Source organism: Sapajus apella, unplaced genomic scaffold (genome assembly GCF_009761245.1).
Source record: "Sapajus apella isolate SASKATOON/1434 unplaced genomic scaffold, GSC_monkey_1.0 scaffold94, whole genome shotgun sequence".
Lineage (NCBI taxonomy): Eukaryota > Metazoa > Chordata > Mammalia > Primates > Cebidae > Sapajus > Sapajus apella.
The window spans coordinates 3,089,016-3,109,187 of NW_022437034.1; the positions used below are offsets into that span (position 1 = coordinate 3,089,016).

General features: G+C 46.3%; 1 protein-coding gene and 2 non-coding genes across 5 annotated transcripts in view; 1 reads left to right on the forward strand and 2 right to left on the reverse strand.

Moving 5' to 3' along the window:
* The window catches only part of PSAP (prosaposin), a 36,585-nt gene extending 23,749 nt beyond the window's left edge, over window positions 1-12,836 (reverse strand). For all 3 annotated transcript variants that reach the window (XM_032256276.1, XM_032256274.1, XM_032256275.1), the window contains exon 1: window positions 12,648-12,836. In XM_032256276.1, coding sequence (XP_032112167.1) covers window positions 12,648-12,687 — 40 coding nt within the window. In that variant the 5' untranslated portion in view covers window positions 12,688-12,836. The remainder of the gene's footprint in view (window positions 1-12,647) is intronic.
* LOC116535458 lies at window positions 5,118-5,177 on the reverse strand. Its single transcript, XR_004262207.1, has one exon. It is a non-coding gene; the product is annotated as a U7 small nuclear RNA (small nuclear RNA).
* Window positions 12,837-13,646: 810 nt separating the features above from the next.
* LOC116535455 lies at window positions 13,647-13,708 on the forward strand. The gene has a single exon (XR_004262205.1). It is a non-coding gene; the product is annotated as a U7 small nuclear RNA (small nuclear RNA).
* Window positions 13,709-20,172: the final 6,464 nt, after the last annotated feature.

Genomic DNA, 20,172 nt, shown 5'->3' on the forward strand with positions numbered 1-20,172 from the left:
CATCTCAACAGAACCAGCGGGAGGTGGGGGGGGGGGGGGGGGGGGGGGGGGGGAAGTAAGAGAAAATGCATGCAGCCTCCCAGAGCCAACAATCAGAGCCTACATTCCACAGGGCAGCAGATCTGCTGCCTGGGTAAGGCGGCACCATGGCAACAGTTAGGTTGCTAGGAAACAGAGAGAGGATAACCCCAGGAGGGGCAGCTTCCACAGCAGGTCCTGCATTCAGGCATTTCTCAGAGGAATTCTCCCTAAGAGCAGGAGATAATGCAATGCACTCAACACTAACTACTCAAACAGCTAATGCCACAAATATCTTCTATGGCAAAGAGCACTTGTTTCTTCTTCATAGATAATCCTGCTTTTGGAAAACAGTCTGCACAGCAGAATAGAAACACAGCTCACTGAATAATTCAGAATAGCATTCACTCAGAGATAGTCTGCCTTGATTTGGAGGAAATAAGGTCGAGAGTCCTCTTATCACATAAGAAATCAGTGGCAATAAAGCTCTTAAGCTCACTAGGCTGACATCCCATCACCCCTGGCCTCAATAAACTGTTAAGACAAAGGTCCTTTCTTCCCTGATTCTCCTCTGCTGCTACTGCCTTGCTTCTTAATTTTCCTCGCAAGCAGATCATTCCAGGGCAGGACATCTGTCTACACAGAGAAGGTAATAGAGTCCTGAGGGAAATTACCTTGTGCAGTAAGACTGAGACTGGGGGCAAGAATGCAGTCTTCTCAGATTGTACAAGAGTGATGCAATGGAGGCTTAATTAATTTGGGGAAATTCCTAACCAGTTCATTCAAGGGCACTGTGGTCCAATAAAAACTCCTAACAAAGCTTTTCTTTCAAAGCATCAGCATATCAGATGATGACCAAAGAAGAACTTAAATCACCTTACATAAGATTACACAGCAATCCACAACCGTGAAAAATTGAGCCCCTGGCAGGACTGTCCAGATTCCAGCAGGAGGGCAAGCAGAGGCAGGGGACAGAGGTGGCCTCTGCATGCTCCCAATCAAGAAAGCTCCGCTGCAGACCCAGCGTGCTGCATGGCAGTCGGTGCGGGCACCCACACAAACTGGCGTTGGCTCCCACACTGAGCCCTGCTAACCAGCTGACTGGTCTCTGCACATGTGCAGAAGATAATCATATGCTAAAAAATATTTAATTTCAAAATATTTCTCCCTAAGGAAATTCAGTATTCTGAACTTGTCTCATATACTGTTTACTACCTAAAAAGTTCCAGATATGGCCAGGCGAGGTGGCTCACACCTATAATCCCAGCACTTTGGGAGGCCCAGGCAGGCGGACCACGAGGTCAAGAGATCGAGAACATCCTGGCTAACATGGTGAAACCTCCCCTCTACTAAAAATACAAAAAAATTAGCAGCACGTGGTGGCACATGCCTGTAGTTCCAGCTACTCCGGAGGCTGAGGGAGGAGAATCACTTGAATCCAGGAGGCGGAGGTTGCAGTGAGCCAAGATCACGCCACTGCATTCCAGCCCAGGCAACAAAAGCGAACGCCATCTCAAATAACAAAAAATAAAGTTCCAGATATGTGTGAGTCTACTATAAAGGTCACTTTTGGCTTACTTCAGTTAATACTTTATAGGAATACTGCCTTCAATTGAAATCTAAAATGTTCAGAACACAGCATAGGTCATGGCAGGATATTAGACTGTCCCAAAATTCCAATTTAGTTGCTTTCACCACAGAAGGCTGATGTGAGAATTAAATGAATTAATGTTCAACAAAAAGCAGAACAGGCCAGGCTCAGTGGCTCACACATGTAACCAGCACTTCAGGAGGCTGAGGCAGGCATATCACCTGTGCTCAGGAGCTCAAGACCAGCCTGGGCAACATGGTGAAACCCCAACTCTACTAAAAATACAAAAAATGGCCGGGCACGGTAGCTTGCACCTGTAATTCCAGCACTTTGGGAGGCTGAAAAGGGTGAATCACTAGAGGTCAGGAGTTTGAGACCAGCCTGGCCCACATACCAAAACCCGGTTTCTACTAAAAATACCAAAACCAAACAAACAAAAAAGAAATAGCCAGGTATGGCAGCGCACACCAGTGGTCCCAGCTACTCAGGAGGCTGAGGCAGGAGAATCACTTGAGCCCGGGAGGCAGAGGCTGCAGTGAGCTAAGACTGTGCCACTGCACTCTGGCCTGGGTGTCAGAGCAAGACTCTGTCTCAAAAAAAGCAGAATATCTCCGTATGGGTTAGCTATTATAATATCTGCAGTTTCTGCAAATCAGCTAAACCAGTGGCTCTCAAAGTGTGGTCCAGAACCCTGAGGGTCCCAGGGACTCTTTCAGGGGGTCTGTGAGGGCAAAATCCTCATAACAATAAAACCAAGACATCAGTTGCCATTTCGCTCACTCCCAAATGTCCAATCGAGTTTCTGCGGAGGTATGTGACGTGACATTGCAACAGACTGAGTACACAAGCAGCTAAGGACTCAGCAGGTGTTAAAAAGACTGCAGAAATGTCTGACAGGCCACTTGCTAAATACCTGTGTTTAGGAAAATATTTTTTCATTAAAAATGTAATGCATACAATAAAAACATATACATGTTAACATATAATGGGTTTATCAACATTTCAAAGCATTAACTTTTAAACATTGCCAATTTAATTTATAAAACAGTAAATACTGATAGATACAGTCCATGTAAACAAAACTCTTTGGGGTCCTCAATAACAAGTATAGGGATCCTGCAACCAAAAGTCTGAGAGTCTCCAAGCTAAACATTTAGAGAACCAACTTCTGAAACCAAAAGACGGGGGGATAATTTCCTCAACTTACAGCTGCTTCCCTTTTCAGATTTACCTCAAATCAGAGCCACCAGGAACATCCAAGTTACATTAAGCTCCCCGGTCTTGATCACTACATAGAACCCTCCCCAACAGGTTTGGGAGGGGCAGGTCCCAAACTATCATAAACTATTATAAAAGTCAACACTTCACTTGCACCCAAAGTCACTCTTAATTTCTCAACTCCCAAAAACAATTTCTTAAAATTAATTTCAGAAAAATAAAAGATAATATTCTATCTAATCATGACCAAGACTCAGCACTATTAAGCAATTAAGTTTCAGGCACACTAGCCTATACTTCGCCAGCTGAAGTCTACATGGCTACACCTCACGGCACCCATCCATGATGAGTACCTGTCATGTGCCAAAACTGCGCCACGTGCTGCAGACACAGCAAGCAATCAAGACAACCACACATCACAACGCCAGGTAGTGGTGAGTGCTACAAATAAAGTGAGGTGAGGCGGGGCAGCTATTTCAGACTGATAAGTGGGGAACTCAGATAAGGCAACATCAAGCAGAGACCTGAATGCATAGAGAAAGGAAGCCCCATGGGTTACCCAGGGAGGATCCAGAGAGGTGGAATTCAAAATGGAAAATCTCTGAACACCAACAAGGAAGGGGCCAGGAGGCTAGACAGCAACCCAGACAGGAGAGAGGGAGAGGTGCTGAGAGGTGGCCAAGCACCACGTGACAGGTGACCCTGCAGACACCCTCTTTTAATTCCTAGTGTTATAGGAAGTCACACGGCCCTCTGGTATCAATGCCTGAAGAATGGACCTACACGCGTGAAACAGCATCCCATCACAGCTACTGAAAGAGTCGTAAGTAACACGACTAACGCTGGGCAAAAGAACTTTTTCTACATCTTCTTCAATCTTAGTCATGATGTTTCCTCTCATGTAAATAATTGTTCAAAGGCAGAATCTGTCCAAATGTGGCGAGAATTTACAATTTTTAAATGTACAAGTCTCACTAGAATTCACCTCGAACTTTATTAAATGTTGATGTCCATCAATAGGGATTAAATAGACACATCCATACAATGAAATACTCAGCTGGGAAGTGGGAAGAGATTAAGGAGACCCTATAACCAAGGGCAATGTGGCGTACCAGGACGCCAAGGAACCAAAAACTGAGATTAGTGGAAAAACTAGTAAAAATCCAAATAAAGTTTGCAATCTAGCTAGTGACAGTATCCTGATACTAATTTCTGGCTTTTGGCAAATGTACTTGTATAACACATTAACAGTAGAGAAAGCTGGGTGACTACCTTTGTAACTTTTCTGTAAATCTAAAACATCTCAAATTTAAAAAAAAATTAATTAAATCCATCTGTGTTCGCATAAAATGACCTCTAGGATGTATCATTTAAGAAAACAAAAGGAGAAATACAAATGAAAGCAGTAAGGTATTTTACTCCTACAGCTAGTGCTCGACTTACGACCACAATTGGTTCCGACAGACTGGTCGTAACACGATTGGGTCGTAAGTTGAGTAGGCTATATGCATGCGGAGATGGCAGTGCTGCCAGAAGCTGGTCCACACTGTCGTATGCCCAGCTGGGCAACGTTTGCGCTGCCAGACGCGGAGCAGTCGTGGCTAGCGACTGTGGTCGTAAAGTCGAATGGTCATAAGTTGCATAGGTCGTAAGTCGATCAATACCTGTAACAAATTGGCAAAATTTCAGGTTTTAACAGTATCAAATGTTAACAAGGGCATGCAGTAACTGGAAATTGAACATGTTATGGGAATGGTAACTGTCAAAACCATTTTGGAGAGCAATTCTACAACTGCTAGTTACTTCACAACTCAGCAATTCTGCTCTTAGACATATTCCCTAGAGAAATGCTTTCCATGTACACAAGGAGACAGGTACAACAATTTTTATAGAAGCAGGCTGTTTGTAACAGAAAAAAAACTAGAAATTATCTAAATGTCTATTACTAGAATAGAAATAATATAGGCCGGGCATGGTGGCTCACACCTGTAATCCCAGCACTTTGGGAGGCCGAGGTGGGCAGATCACCTGGGGTCAGGAGTCTGAGACCAGCCTGACCAACATGGTGAAATCCCATCTCTACTAAAACTACAAAAATTAGCCAGGCATGGTAGCGTGCGTCCGTAATCCCAGCTACTCGGGGGGGCTGAGGCAAGAGAATCGCTTGAACTCAGGAGTTGGAGGTTGCAGTGAGCCAAGATCACACCACTGCACTCCAGCCTGGGCAACAGAGCAAGACTCCACCTCAAAACAAAACAAAAAAAAGATATAAATGGAATACTATATTGTGGGGAACTTTGCAGTAAAAACCAGAAAGTCTTCTAGACAAATTCTAAAAGCTGTAACAGTGATCTACACGTTTTCAACATCGATAAACCTCCCTAGGAGAACAAAAAAACTAACCCAACAATATACAGTGGTCTCTCTTTAACCATAGCTTCCCGTTCTACGGTTTCGGTTACCCATGGTCAAACGTGGTCTGAAAATGTATTCTGAGAAAGAGAGGCCACCTTCACATAATTTTTATGATATGATATTGTTTTAATTGATCCGTGTGACTAGTTGTTAATCCCTTACTGTGCCCAATTTATAAACTAAACTTTATCACAGGATGTATGCATAGGAAAAACATAGTATATATAAATAAGATTTGGTCACATCCACTGCTTCTGGCATCCCCTGGGGGTCTTGGAACAACTATCCCCCAAGGATAAAGGGAAAGACTATTGTATACGATCTTTGCAAAATGTCTACAATATCCACAACAATACTATATACACACTGCTGAAGCTTCCAGTTACATGTATGGAAGTCAAAAGACTTACAGGACATGAAAAACATGTCCAGGAAGGTGGCTGACTATGGGGGCAGCTGGGCCATCAGGTTCCACTTCTTAACCTGGGTGTTATATACACACATGTTCATGGTAATCACGCTTCCACTTTTCAAATGTTTCACAATTTAAGGAGCAACGAGCAAGACAGTCGGTAGAATATACTACTATTCGTGTTAAAAAAGGCAGAAGGAACTCGCACATGGTATATACCTCTGCAAGCTTCTCAGGGAGCTGCTACCAGGGTGACTGGGGACACCAGTGGCAGGGACAAACTCCATTCCACTGATTGACCTTGCTTCCCACATCCATCTATTACCTAACAGCTCACCTCCATTTACAGTTGGGGAAACCAAACTAGGGGTCTGGAACAGACAACCTCAGGCCCAGGGTTAGTGATGACAGGTCTAGATCCAAGCGTTCAGGTTACCAGGAACCAGCTCTGATCTGCTGGGCTGCTCTGATGTCAAGACCACCTACAGCTAAACCTAGTTTGGCTACCTAGAGCATGAACTGCCTGCCAACTTCCTCCTAACTGCTGTCTGCCTACCCTGGCTTGTTTTCCTGACTCACTAATTATACCCAGCATATGTTTTTAATAAGTCCATTTAATTTTGTGAAACTCACAACATCCTTTGAAATGAAAGACGCCAAAGGAAATCCCAAAAGCAAGAGCAGAAAATGGGTCACTGCGCTGGTGGAACACAGATATTGACAATACATTATTTTTATTAGCGGTACAGCAACAAACAGTACTAACTAAGCCCTTTCCTGCAATACCATAATTTATTAAAGTTAAACAGCAACCCAGTGAAATAGGTATGATTAATGCCACTTTACAAATGATGAAATACAGGAGAGTTTACACAACTTGCCCAAGGTCGTACAGCTACTGTCAGCAATGAGATAATGTGAAACTTCCACTCCACATTATCATCCTGTCCCAACATACAGAATTACAAATGCCACAAAGTTATTTTTTGGAACTTCATGTAATAAAAAATAAAGCAATGAGCACTTCTGCAACAGCCAATATCTTCAACCCACTGTATTTATCATCATTGTTCTAAAGCCTTTAAAAAAAAAAAAAAAAAGCCAGGTGTGGTGACTCATGCCTGTAATCCTAGCACTTTGGGAGGCCAGGCAGGCAGATGGATCACTTGAGGTCAGGAGTTTGAGACCAGCCTGGCCAACATGGTGAAACCCCATCTCTACTAAAAGTACAAAAATTAGCCAGGTGTGATGGCACACACCTATAATCCCAGGTACCTGGATAGCTGAGGTATGAGAATTGCTTGAACCCGGAAAGCAGAAGTTGCAGTGAGCCAAGATTGCACCACTGCACTCCAGCATAGGTAAAAGAGCAAGACCCTGTCTCAAAAAAAAAGAAAAAGGCAAACAGGGCAATGTAATTCTAATTAGTACTCTCTTCCATTGATCTATTGATCTGAAGAATATCCAGACCCTCCTTCCTGGTGGCAGAACCAAAAACGAGCCAGAAAGCAAGGCTTACAGCCTGGTAGCCAGTAATCTAGAATCCCATGCTAGAAAACTGCTTCAAAAGCTGCCATGCACACCTGTCCAAGTGGCTTTGGTCTTGACCTTGAGAATGTCCTAAGCATGCCTCATTAGGTGCTGTCCCAGCCAGCAACACCCTGCCCCACTGTTCCACTTCCCCACAGCTGCCTGGACAACCCATGGCTTTACTCACCAAGAAAATAGAGGACCAAGTTCTCCTTTCCCTCATCTAGAAAATGCCACACCAATCAATCCAACACACTTCAACTCTCAGAGTATGTACTCAACCTGTCAGGGCCAGGCGCAGTGGATCACGCCTGTAATCCCAGCACTTTGGGAGGCCAAGGCAGATGGATTACTTGAGGTCAGGAGTTCAAGACTAGCCTGACCAACATGGCAAAATCCCATATCCACTAAAAATGCAAAAAGTAGCCAGTGTGGTGGTAGGCACCTATAATCCTAGCTACTCGGGGGGCTGAGTCAGGAGAATCGCTTGAACCCAGGCAGCGGGGGTTGCAGTGAGCTGAGATTGCGCCAGTGCACTCCAGCCTGGGCCACAGAGCGAGACTCCATCTCAAAAACAACCTGTTAGGCTTTTCCCTTTCAGACGCCTCTTGAGAGCTGCTCTCCTCTCTCCTTTGTTCTGCCTATTAAACTTTCTGCTCCAAAACAAAACATCCTGTCATATGTAGTACAAGAACATGACACACCACTGGGTTTATTAAAACAAACTCTTCTTTCTTCAGGAATTAATCTCTATTTTCACAGAATAAAACTGATTTACTATTGATAAACAGGAAATTTATCCAAAATCCCTGGTGGGCCAAGACCTGAAGTTCCTACAAATATTCAGCAGGTCAGGCTATCAACTCATATCTTACTGAAAGAATATACATAACACCTTCTAGCATCCCCAGAAAATGCACCTGTCTTAGTGTGGGGTAGGTAACATTCAGCTGGCTAGCCACCACACAGCTGACAGCTATCAGGGCATCTAAGCTTCAGGGGGCACCTGCCACATCCCAGGCATCATCCCTCATGCCTTACACCTAGCTCAGGAACATGCTCCTTTTTCCACCAGAGGACTCACCCAACAGCATACCCTCCACGATCCCATGTGCAAAAGTTTGAAACTGCAGCCTTTACATCCATAGTGTTCAATGGTTAACAAAGCCGTTTCCTTTCGGGCAAGGAGGACAGGGCAGTAAATGGGTGAATAGGGGCCTCTGGATGCTACTGCTCTGCTCCCCAACCTCAGGGGCTGCTGACACTGATGGACTCACTTTGTGGTAATTGATCAAGTTGTCCACTTAATTGTCCATGTATGTAACTTCCACTAAGTTTTTAAAAGTTAAGAGGTCCGTGTTGACAGAGGGATATGAAAGGGGCGAGCACTGTGGAGTCTTGGGCTCTGGTCCTAGCATCCCCAGTAAATGGTCTACGATTTGGGAGAGTCACCTCTGGGCACCTCCAGGTCTTCATTCCTTACAAAAGGTTAAACTAGATGCTCTCCAATTCTCTCACAGTGCCATGGCTTCACTTTCACCTTTATGTGGGGAAAAGGAGGGGCAAGAGGATGGGTAGAAAAGTCACTGAAAAGCAAGTGTCTCTACCACCAAGATATCACTGAAACACAAAACACAAAGCCCGTCCACATTCAGGGTGGCATCTGTACTACAACAGTGTCACCAAGGAAGTTCTAAGTGCCTCCCGGGCAGCAGACGATGGCTGTAGTCACCAGGCACTTTCACTAACAAAACTCATTATCATGTCTAGAAATGTTAGGAGTAACATTTCCAAAAAAACCACAAAGGGGCCAGAGCTGTTAGGGCCAGGCAACATTCCAACACTGTTATCAGCACTGACTTTGGTCTAATCCTAAAGGCAGGACAGCAAAGTTAGACCAAGGCCGTGACAATACCTCCCATTTACCCAAGTATTCAAGGAAGAGGATCACTTGGTTAACTAAATATTGTGGTTAACCATAAGTCCACATACATACATATACATATATGCATGCCAGAGGTAGATTTTATATTTTCCAAACAAAATTAAGTCCCTTTTGGGTGATGAGTGAATCAGAACTCTTAAGAGTCTTGTGAGGAGTGACTCAACGTCAACAAGAACAATGGATATTGTAAAAAGAAGAAAACATTGCTCTGAATCAATATAAAAAATGTAGAGACTAGCATTAGTTTATTATACAGACCATGGAACAATCGCAGTACGAACTTGACTACAAAACCAAAATGGAGGCCAGGCACAGTGGCTCACGCCTGTAATCACAGCACTTTGGAGGCCGAGGTGGGCGGATCACAAGGTCAAGAGTTTGAGACCAGCCTGACCAACATGGTGAAAGTCCGTCTGAACTAAAAATACAAAAAATTAGCCAGGTGTGGTAGCACACACCTGTAATCCCAGCTACTCAGGAGGCTGAGGCAGGAGAATAACTTGAACCCAGGAGGCACAAGTTGCAGCGAGCCGAGATCATGCCACTGCAGTCCAGCCTGGGGAACAGAGCAAGACTGTCTCAAAATAAATAAATAAATAAATAAATAAATAAATAAATTGAGATTGGGAAAGCTATACACCAGATTTATGACCCTTCAGTGAGCTATTATCTGCAAGACACCCAGACTTGGGATTCTCTCTATATAAAAATTAAGATCCAGCTCCACAACTATGAAACAATAGAATTTTGATAACTACTCAACCTCACTTCTTCCCCTTTACCATGATTTAAAGTAGGTGAAGATGTAACGTTAAGAGCTAGGAAATAGGCTGGGCACAGTGGCTCACGCCTGTAATCCCAGCACTTTGGGAGGCTGAGGTGGGTGGATCACTTGAGGTCAGGAGTTGAAGACCAGCCTGGCCAACGTGGCAAAACCCTGTCTCTACTAAAAATACAAAAAGTACCTGGGATTGTTCTCTAGTGGATTCCAAATATAAAAAAATAAAATAAAAAAGTACATGGGCATGGTGGTGGGTGCCTGTAATCCCAGTTACTCAGGAGGCTGAGGCAAGAGAATCGCTTGAACCTGGGAGGCAGAGGTTGCAGTGAACCGAGATTGCGCCACTGTACTCCAGCCTGGGCAACAGAGTGAGACTCAGTCCCACGAAAAAAAAAAGAGCTACAGAATAGAGAATGGTCATGGTGACACAGGAGGGCAAGGGGGGTCTCTTCTAATTGCAGGAAGGCAGTGCAGCTGGTTCACAGATGCTATCTTGACAACCGGCAGTGATTTTAGCAACCATCAGTACTATTTTAGGACAATAAATAGGTCAAATATGCACAGCTTTCTCATGTACTTACATTTTCCTAAAATAAAGGACACTGTTAAAACTGGCCAATAAGGCTGGGCACAGTGGCTCACGCATGTAATCTCAGCACTTTGGGAGGCCGAGGTAGGTGGATCACCTGAGGTCAGGAGTTCGAGACCAGCCTGGCCAACATAGCAAAACCCCGTCTCTACTAAAAATACAAAAATTAGTTGGGTGTGGTGGTGCACACCTGTAATCCCAGCTACTTGGGAGGCTGAGGCTGGAGAATCACTTGAACCCAGAAGGCGAAGATTGCAGTGAGCCAAGACTGAGCCATTGTACTCCAGCCTGGACAACAGGCGTGAAACTCCCCGTCTCAAAAAAAAAAAATGCCCCCCCTCCCCAAAAAAAAAGTGGCCAAGAGTACGCAAAACTTTTATTTTACAGGTGGGATCTCACTATGTGGCCCAGGCTGATCTCCAACTCCTAGGCTCAAACAATCCTCCCACCTCAGTCTCCCAAAGTGCTGGGATTACAGGCATGAGCCATCACACTCCCATGCAAGACATTTTAAAGCAGGTGAAATGAGGACTCCATGGCAAAGTAACTGGACCACAAAACCCTATATTACCTTCAATACCTATAAGGATTACACTCTAATTTTTTTATCTTGCCCAGATTCCTATCTAAGGAGTTTAGGGAGTCATGCCCTACAAACCATACGTTCTCATCAGATGGGTTTTATTTGACCTTATATATCGTGACTTACTTTCCAATCTGACTCTGACATAACATTATGAGACAAGGAAAAAAAGAATCAAAATATCTAATTCCAAAATATATTTCCCTGACATACCTGGAAATTGACTTGCAAACTCTCTTGTGGGAAAAATACACATTCTATGGAGAATCACCTTTCCCATTTCCTTCCTTCCTTTCCAGATCCAGGAGACAATCAGCTAAGAGCCAGGCACTCTTTTAAGTCTGATAAGAAACATTTTACAACCTGCTTTCTCTAAACTCTGCTATCTGAAAGTTTCCTCTGCACAATAAGACTTAGTCTCCACAGTTCTTTATCTTAACCTGAATATTTCCTATTGATCCCAGGTTCTTCAGATAAACTCAACCGCCAACTAGAAAACGTTTACATTCACCTGTGGCCTAGAAGTCCCCGCTTTGAGTTGTCCTGCCTTTCTGAAGAAACCAATGGGTTTTTTTGTTTGTTTGTTTGAAGATGGAGTCTCATTCTCTTGCCCAGGCTGGAGAGCAGTGGTGCGAAATTGGCTCACTGCAACCTCCGCCTCCGGGTTCAAGTGATTGTCCTGCTTCAACCTCCCGAGAAGCTGTAATTACAGACGCGCACCACCAGGCCAGGCTAATTTTTGTATTTTTTAGTAGAGAAGGGGTTTCACCATTTTGGTCTGTCTGGTGTCGAACTCCTGACTTCAGATGATCCACCCGTCTTGGCCTCCCAAAGTGCCGGGATTTACAGGCGTGAGCTACCACGCTCGGCCAATATATTTCTTAAATGTATTTGATGTCTCATGTCTCCCTAAAATACATAAAACCAAGCTGTGCCCAGACCACCTTGGGCACATGTTCTCAGGACCTCTTGAGGGCTATCACGGGCCATGATCACTCATATTTGGCTCAGAGTAAGTCTCTAAAAATATTTTACAAAGTTTGACTAGTTTTGTCAACACCTAGAATCCAGAGTAAATACATACGCAAACATCAACATACATGATACACGTGTGCTTCCTGCAGCTTCGCTACCCTTTTACAAACAGGCAACTGAAGCCAACGGCCACAGTGTCCTGCGGGACCGGGCTCCAGCCCACCTGGATCACGTGCGCCTTGCACAGGCACAACACAGCTGCCCAAAGGGTCACCCTACAAGAACCACTCCCACAGTTGGAAGGGCTGCCTGACGGAAGGCCCCGGAGGACCCAGCCGCGCAGGAACCCACTCGGGCCCCGAAGGAGATGCCGCCCAGGGCCTGGGACGCCCTCCCAGGGATGTTTCCGCAGTCTGCCCCCCGCAGCCCCCGGCCGCCCTGACAGAGAAAGCCGGAGAACGCGCCTGCGCAGTGCGCGCCCCCTCGCCATCTGGGCCGGGGGAGCTGAGGAGCCAGGCCAGGCACAGCCCACTCTGGGGCCGATGGACGCTGCGAGGCACTTCCTCCACAGGCTGAGGGTCCAAGCTTACCCGCGCCCCAGAGGCTGGCCAGGAGGAAAAGAGCGTACATCGCACCGTCTGACTCCGCAGTCTGCAATGCAGAGTGTCAGCTGATCCCCAGCAGATATAAATCTGCCCAGCCCGGATGCCGTCCAGTGCGCAGGCGCAAACCCCGCCCCGGCCGGGCCTGCCCCGGCTCACCCGCACCCTGACTCAGCGCCGCTTAGGGCGCCTGCGCGAAGAAGGCCAGCTAGGGAGGGGCAATGGGAGGAGCGAAGGGAAGGGGGATGGGGAAAAGGGAGGAAGAACTTGGAGAAAGGGAAGGGAAAGGTCATAAAAGGAAAACCCTACTAATTGAATAGGTCAGAGATTATATATGTAAAATAACTTTTTAAATCTTAAATAATATCCTGGCGCGGTGGCTCACGTCTGTAATCCCAGCACTTTGGAAGGCTGAGGTAGGTGGATCACCTGAGGTCCGGAGTTCAAGACCAGCCTGACCAACTTGGAGAAACTTGCCTCTACTAAAAATACAAAATCAGCCGGGCGTGGTGGCGCATCGCATGCCTGTAATGCCAGCTACTCGGGAGGCTGAAACAGGAGAATCGCTTGAACCTGGGAGGCGGAGGTTGCGGTGAGCCGAGATCGCGCCATTGCACTCCAGCCTGGGTAACAAGAGTGAAACTCCGTCTCAAAAAAAAAAAAAAGAAAAGAAAAAAAAATCTCACATTATGGGCCGGGCACGGATTACACCCCTGTAATCCCAGCACTTGGGAGGCTGAGGCGGGCGGAGAGTTCAAGACCAGCCTGGGCAAGGTGTCAAAATCCTATCTCTACAAAAAAAAAAATACAAAAAAATTAGCCGGTTGTAGTAGCCGGCGCCTGTGGTCCCAGCTATTCGGGAGGCTCAGGCAAGAGAATCGTTTGAACTGGGAGGCAGAGGTTATGGTGAGTTGAGATCGCACCACTGCACTACGAGCCTGGGCGACAGGACGAGACTCCATAAAAATAAAAATAAATAAATAAAAAGGGTGTTACAGCTCTCTTAGAATTTGTCTAGCAGGCTTTCCGGTTTTTGCCAGAAAGCCCCTCTCAAAACAAAAAAATAATAATAGAAAAAGAAAAAAAATAAGAAACTTTTAGGCCTTACATTGTAGTACCATTAAAGATGTAATACCTTTCCTCACCCATCATAAGTGATCATAACAGCTACAACCAGCACTCCTGTAACGAGAGACAGCTTAACAAGAGAAAAGCATGACAAATGTCTGTCATCGACGTTTTATGTGACAGAGAAACCTCCAGAAATTAAGACCCAAAGACCCAGGGGAAACTTTATTTTCATGCCGAGGTTCGATGGGAAACAAACATGTAGAAACATACTTAGTCAAGGGTGTGGGTTAATGGTTACGGAGTGAGGGGAAACGCAGCAAGTCCTGTCGGTTCAGATTCTCCTCGACCTTTGCGAAGCATTCCTTCCTCCCAGGTATGGGGCAGGAACCCTCTAGAAGGAGAGTCTTCAGAGGAAAAAGGAGAATAAAAGAGACTGACCTTTCTAGGTTTTATGGATGGCTTTGGGGCACAGGCTTTCTAGATTCTATGAGCCACCTTGGGGAAGAGAAATTCACTCGCTTTTAGGGAGAAAGACGGGGGAGAGACAGAAGGACAGAAGAAGGCCAAGGACTTTGCTTCTGCTACCTTCTAATCTCCTGTAATTCAAAGTACTCAGCATGTCAAAGTGCCATATTTTGGGATATGTTTTCTGAGTCCCCAACAACTCAAAAAAGGTTAACAACAAGCCAGGCTTGGTGGCTTATGCCTGTAATCCCAGCACTTTGGGAGGCCGAGGTGGGGAGATCACCTGAGATCCGGAGTTCGAGACCAGCCTGGCCAACATGGCGAAGCCTCCTCTCTACTAAAAATACAAAAATTAGCCGGGTGTGATGGCATGCGCCTGTTATCCCAGCTACTCGAGAGGCTGAGGCAGGAGAATCACTGGAACCCAGGAGGCAAAGGCTGCAGTGAGCCAAGATTGCACCACTGCACTCAGGCCTGGCCTGGGCATAGAGCAAGACTCCAGCTTAAAAAAAAAAAAAAAAAGATTAACAACATGTGCAAGTTCATATAGTTAGGATTCAGACTTAACCACCAGACCCACACTGTCTTCCAAATCACGTTTCTAGTATTAGGAGCAGCTTTATTCTGTGCCCTCCTTTCCCCTTTAACATTTCACTTATGCAATCCCTTTCACCAGATTGTGGGTCTCCCCATGAGCCACAGACAGCCTTTTCAGTATTAAATACAGTCCCTCCCAAGGCTCCACCATGGTTTGTCCGTGGAGATGGAGGCAGTGGAGGAAAGGGACTTAGGAAGAGGAAGTACCTCAGCCTCTGTAGAAGGGAACAAGAAGCAAAGCCAGAATCTGAGAACCCAGCTAAAACTCTGCCTTGCTGCAGACGGGAGCAGCACTACCATGTCCAGCCCACACCTGAATCCGGAATAAGAAAGGAAGGCCCAGGTGGCCTGCACAAAGCCAGTTACCCTCTGCCTGTGGCTGCCGCTTCCAGGTCCTGAGCAGAGAATGATGACCCCCTCCGCAAGGACAGGAACCTGCCAACCCCAAGGCAGGGAAAGGCGGGGAATCTTAGCTCCTTAGGGCAGGCCCTTAGAGGTCATTTACTCCCATTCCCACATTGTACCTGGGGGGAAAATGAGCACAGGAGAGGGCAGACATTTATCCAAGGTCACACAATAGATAGAGACAGAACCTGGCCTGAAGCCAGGTTTCCTGACCCAGAAAGGGCAAACCTAAAGTTCCTCCCACTTCCTCCAATCTGCAATCCCCTTTGGAGAACAGCTCCATGGACTAAGGCCTCAGAACCTTCAGTTCTCCCCTGCAATCCCCCGAACCTCCCCCACCGCCCTCCACCACAGCTCTGACTTCCTCTGGGGAGCCAGATGGGGAAGTGTGCACCACGTACCACAGTGGGCCATGTGAGGCAGCTGAGGGAGATGGGACAAAACGTGAGGTCTCAGCTGGACACCTCACAGGTCAGCCTCAGTGGCCAGATGGAGACTTCGTGGCTGTTCCACCTTTGGGTTTCCCAAGGCCAGGTGGAAGCCTGAGACAGACCACACACAGCTGGTTAAAAGCAAAGTTATAAGAGCCCAAGCCAAAAGGAAGCTCAGAGACCTCAGATCATCCCATCTCATCTGGTAGTGCTACTGACATGTCAGGGCTGTTTAACAACAGAGCCTGAACCAGAACTCTTTTTCCTTCTTTCCTTCTTTTTTTTTCTTTTTATGAGACAGAGTCTCATTCTGTCACCCAGGCTGGAATGCAGTGGTGCAACCTCGGCTCACTGCAACCTCCGCCTACCAGGTCCAAGCGATTCTCCTGCCTCAGTCTCCCGAGTAGCTGGGATCACAGGCACGCGCCACCACGCCTGGCAAGTTTTTCTGTTTTGTTTGTTTATTTGTTGTTGTTGTTGTTGTTGTTGTTACTGTTTTATTTTTATTTATTTATTTTGTTGAGATGGAGTCTCTCTCTTGTCACCCAGGCTGGAGTGTAGTGGTGCAACCTCGGCTCACTGCAACCTCTGCCTCCCAGGTTCAAGCAATTCTCCTGCCTCAGCCTCCTGAGTAGCTGGGATTACAGGTGTATGCCACCATGCCCAGCTAATTTTTTATTTTTTTTTTTTTTTTTTGTATTTTTAGTAAAGACAGAGTTTCACCATCTTGGTCAGGCTGGTCTTGAACTCCTGACCTCATGATCCACCCGCCTCAGCCTCCCAAAGTGCTGGGATTACAGGCGTGAGCCACTGCACCCGACCCTTTTTTTTTTTCTTAAGTATTCCTCATTCTTCATACCTAGAGGAATATGTCAGTGTTTTTGAGATAAACCTTTGCTGCCTTTCATCTCCTCACCTGTAACTCAACAGTAATATGCTACTTCATCCGCCTCCTCCTGAGCCCCATGAGGACAGAATTTTAATAAAGAATGTAAAAGCAATAAGTAGATTATTATTAACTTTTTTTCTTTGCCAAGTCAGTGGATGCTTAAATCCTCTTTTAAAAAAAGAAAAAAATAAAAAAGCCTTCTGAACCATCTGCGTGTTGGCAACAAGAGCCGTGAAGCTCCTCAAATCCTCTGGCTCTCTTGTGCCTTTCCTAGCTATGTATCCTCAGGGAAATACTCGAGAAGTGAAGGAATATTTTGTCCAAAGTGTTCACAGAAGGGCGCTTTAGAACGGTGGAAGCTGGAAAGATCCCAAGTACTGAACAATGAAGAGATGACTGAGGAAACTGGCTGGACGGAGCAACGGTACTGAAGCAGCTTTGAAATAAGAGGAGGAGGGAGCAAGGGCTAGGCTGCAGCCAGTCTGCCAGGAATGTGGGTCCCAAGAAACATGGGCAGAGCAAGAGGCCAAACCCCATCTGCTAGTAAGCCCTGCTGCTGACTTCCCAGACAGGACAGCAGAACCGTGGGGAGCTTCAAGATCCTGCATCCCACAGGGCGCAGTGGCTCATGCCTATAATCCCAGCACTTTGGGATGCCCAGGCAGGCAGACCACTTGAGGTCAGGAGTTTGAGACCAGCCTGGACAACATGGTGAAAACCCCGTTTCTGCTAAAAATACAAAAGTTAGTCAGGTATGGTGAAATGTACCTGTAATCCCAGCTACTCGGGAGGCTAAGGCAGGAGAATCGCTTGAACCTGGGAGGCAGAGGTTGCAGTGAGCCGAGATCCCAAGATCACACCACTGCACTCCAGCCTGGGTGACAGAGCGAGACTCTGTCTCAAAAAAGAATTCCAAAAAACGAAACAAAACAAAAGGTCCTGCAGCACCCCAAAGATGGGATGCAGGGGCAGCCACAGCCCTCTACCCTGTTCCTCTTCCTCCCACAGATGCAGGATTGCAGCCAGGAGGGGAACAGAGAATTGGAAGCGGGGAGGAAACTCTGACTTGGATTAACTCATCTTGCATTATTTCACTCATGGAAATGTCCACATTATAATTTTTAAAGAACAAAATTAATGTAGGAAAATTTAAAAGAGAAAAGAAAATCCCTTCCACCTCTACCTTCTGGGAGCTCAAATCTTCAAGGAAGTGAAAAGACATGTTTTCCTTAGAAGTATGAGCCATGCTTAAGGGTTCTTGATGGTCTTCCAGTTCTGGATCTCAGTTCTGCATGAGGCCCCAATTTTTGTGTCTGGAATCTCTTGAAATCCCCACCTGCCAGACCCTTTCAATAATTTTCCAGCTGGGCGCAGTGGCTTGTGCCTATAATCCCAGCACTTTGAGAGGCCCAGGTGAGAGGATCACTTGAGCCCAGGAGTTGGACTAGCCTGGGCAACAGGGAAAAACCCTGTCTTTACCAAACAAAATGCAAAAGTTAGACAGGTGTGCTGACACACGGCTGTGATCCCAGCTACTTTGTAGGCTGAGGTGTGAGGATAGCTTGAGACCAAGCAGTTGAGGCTGCAGTGGCGCAACTCTGCATGCCAGCCTGGGCAACAGAGCAAGACCCCATCTCAAATAATAATGATGATGTTCCCTGTGGTCCCAGATGGCTTCCATCTCTTACTCTTTCTACAACTTGTTCCTGGCCAAGACAGCCAAGGAGACAAGATGTAGCTACAGGTAAGCCCCAGCCCACCTGCTTGGCCCCAAAGCTCCACTCCACTCCCTAAACAGCCATCCCGGAGCCCCTGAATGCCCTGGAAGCCTCCCCTGATCGCTGGCCCTGTCTCAAACAATGACAAGTTTCCTCCCTCCAGCGTCTCCCTCCTTGAGACCTCTGGCCTTCAGGCCCTCCAGGCTACATGTGTCCTTCTGCCTAGAATGAGACCTCAGGCATCACTCAAGGCAGGCTCAGGCTGTCGAAGGGACATTTCTCCAATCACCCAGCAATTCCCAGCCTCTGACATCTCCTCCTATACCCCCACCACCCCTGGGCTGCTGGAGCACTCGGCAGTGCAGCCAAGCTCACCAAGCCCTCTGTGCTTCTTGGCACCTATTTAGCCTCCCCTGTGGCAGAGTCTGCTACACCCTCTAAGATTCTTCAACCCTTTCTCCTTGACTTGATAGTTACTAATCAGACCCCCTATTTCTAAGAGGGAACATGGCCACCTAACGAATAGGAACTACATATCCCTGGTCTAGGAAGAAAATTCCTGAATGAAAAAAAAAAAAACCTACACATCCCAACCTCCCTTGCAGCCACGGTACTTCACTGTAGCCAATGAAGTAAAAGAACAAGTCCCCAATTTGTGACTTCTAGGTACTGTTCTTTAAAGGAAGGCATATATCCAGTGTAAATATTCAAATATTTAACAAATGGCACTGCCAGTTCACTGGCCATAGTGCTGGGGGAATGTCCTAGAAGGCCCCAGTTGAGCCAGGCTGCTGTCTTGGAAGGGTGGATAGTTCCTGGGGACGAGCCAGCAGGGAGTGTGTGCATCAGGGGGCTAGCAACTGTTGCCAACTGGTATAGAAGTTATTCATAATTGCTGGGCGCGGTGGCTCAAGCCTGTAATCCCAGCACTTTGGGAGGCCGAGGCGGGTGGATCACGAGGTTAAGAGATCGAGACCATCCTGGTCAACATGGTGAAACCCTGTCTCTACTAAAAATACAAAAAATTAGCTGGGCATGGTGGTGCGTGCCTGTAATCCCAGCGACTCAGGAGGCAGGGGCAGGCGAATTGCCTGAACCCAGGAGGCGGAGGTTGCGGTGAGCCGAGATCGTGCCATTGCACTCCAGCCTGGGTAATAAGAGCGAAACTCCGTCTCAAAAAAAAAAAAAAAAAAGTAGTTATTCATAATTTATTTTTTTTATTCTTTTTTGAAATGGAGTCTCGCTGTGTCACCCAGGCTGCAGTGCAGTGGCACAATCTCAGCTCTGCAACCTCCATCTCCCTAGTTCAAGCAGTTCTCTTGCCTCAGCCTCCAAGTAGCTGGACTACAGGCCTGCACCACAACGCCCAGCTAATTTTTGTATTTTTAGTAGAGATAGGGTTCCACCATGTTGGCCAGGCTGGTCTCAAACTCCTGACCTCAGGTGATCTGCCCACTTCAGCCTCCCAAAGTATTGGGATTACAGGTACCCAGCTCTTTATAATTTAATTACTCTTTATAAATTAATTACAGATCTACTGATAAGTATCAGCTAAATATCAGCCCTACTATAACCTCCTTTTTTTGGCACACTGCCTGGATTGCAAACATAATGGCGGGAGCTCAAGCATCCATCCTGGACCATGAGGTAGAAGCCTCATTAAGGATGGCAAAGCAACAAGAGGGACACCTGCATCCATGATTATTATACCTGCTCTAGGCTGTCCCCGTAGGTTTTATTTATGTAAGCCTATCTTGAATAAGTTTTTGTTATCTTCAGTTTTCTTCTGCGTTCCCAATCTTTTTAACAATGCTTAAGCCCATGTGTAATTTTTAACTTATTTCACACTCATTTACTGTTTTACTCCTTCCTTTCCCCAAGAAGGTGATGTCCTTCTTCTTCTTTGCAAGGCTTTATGTATTTTCCTCCCCTTTGCA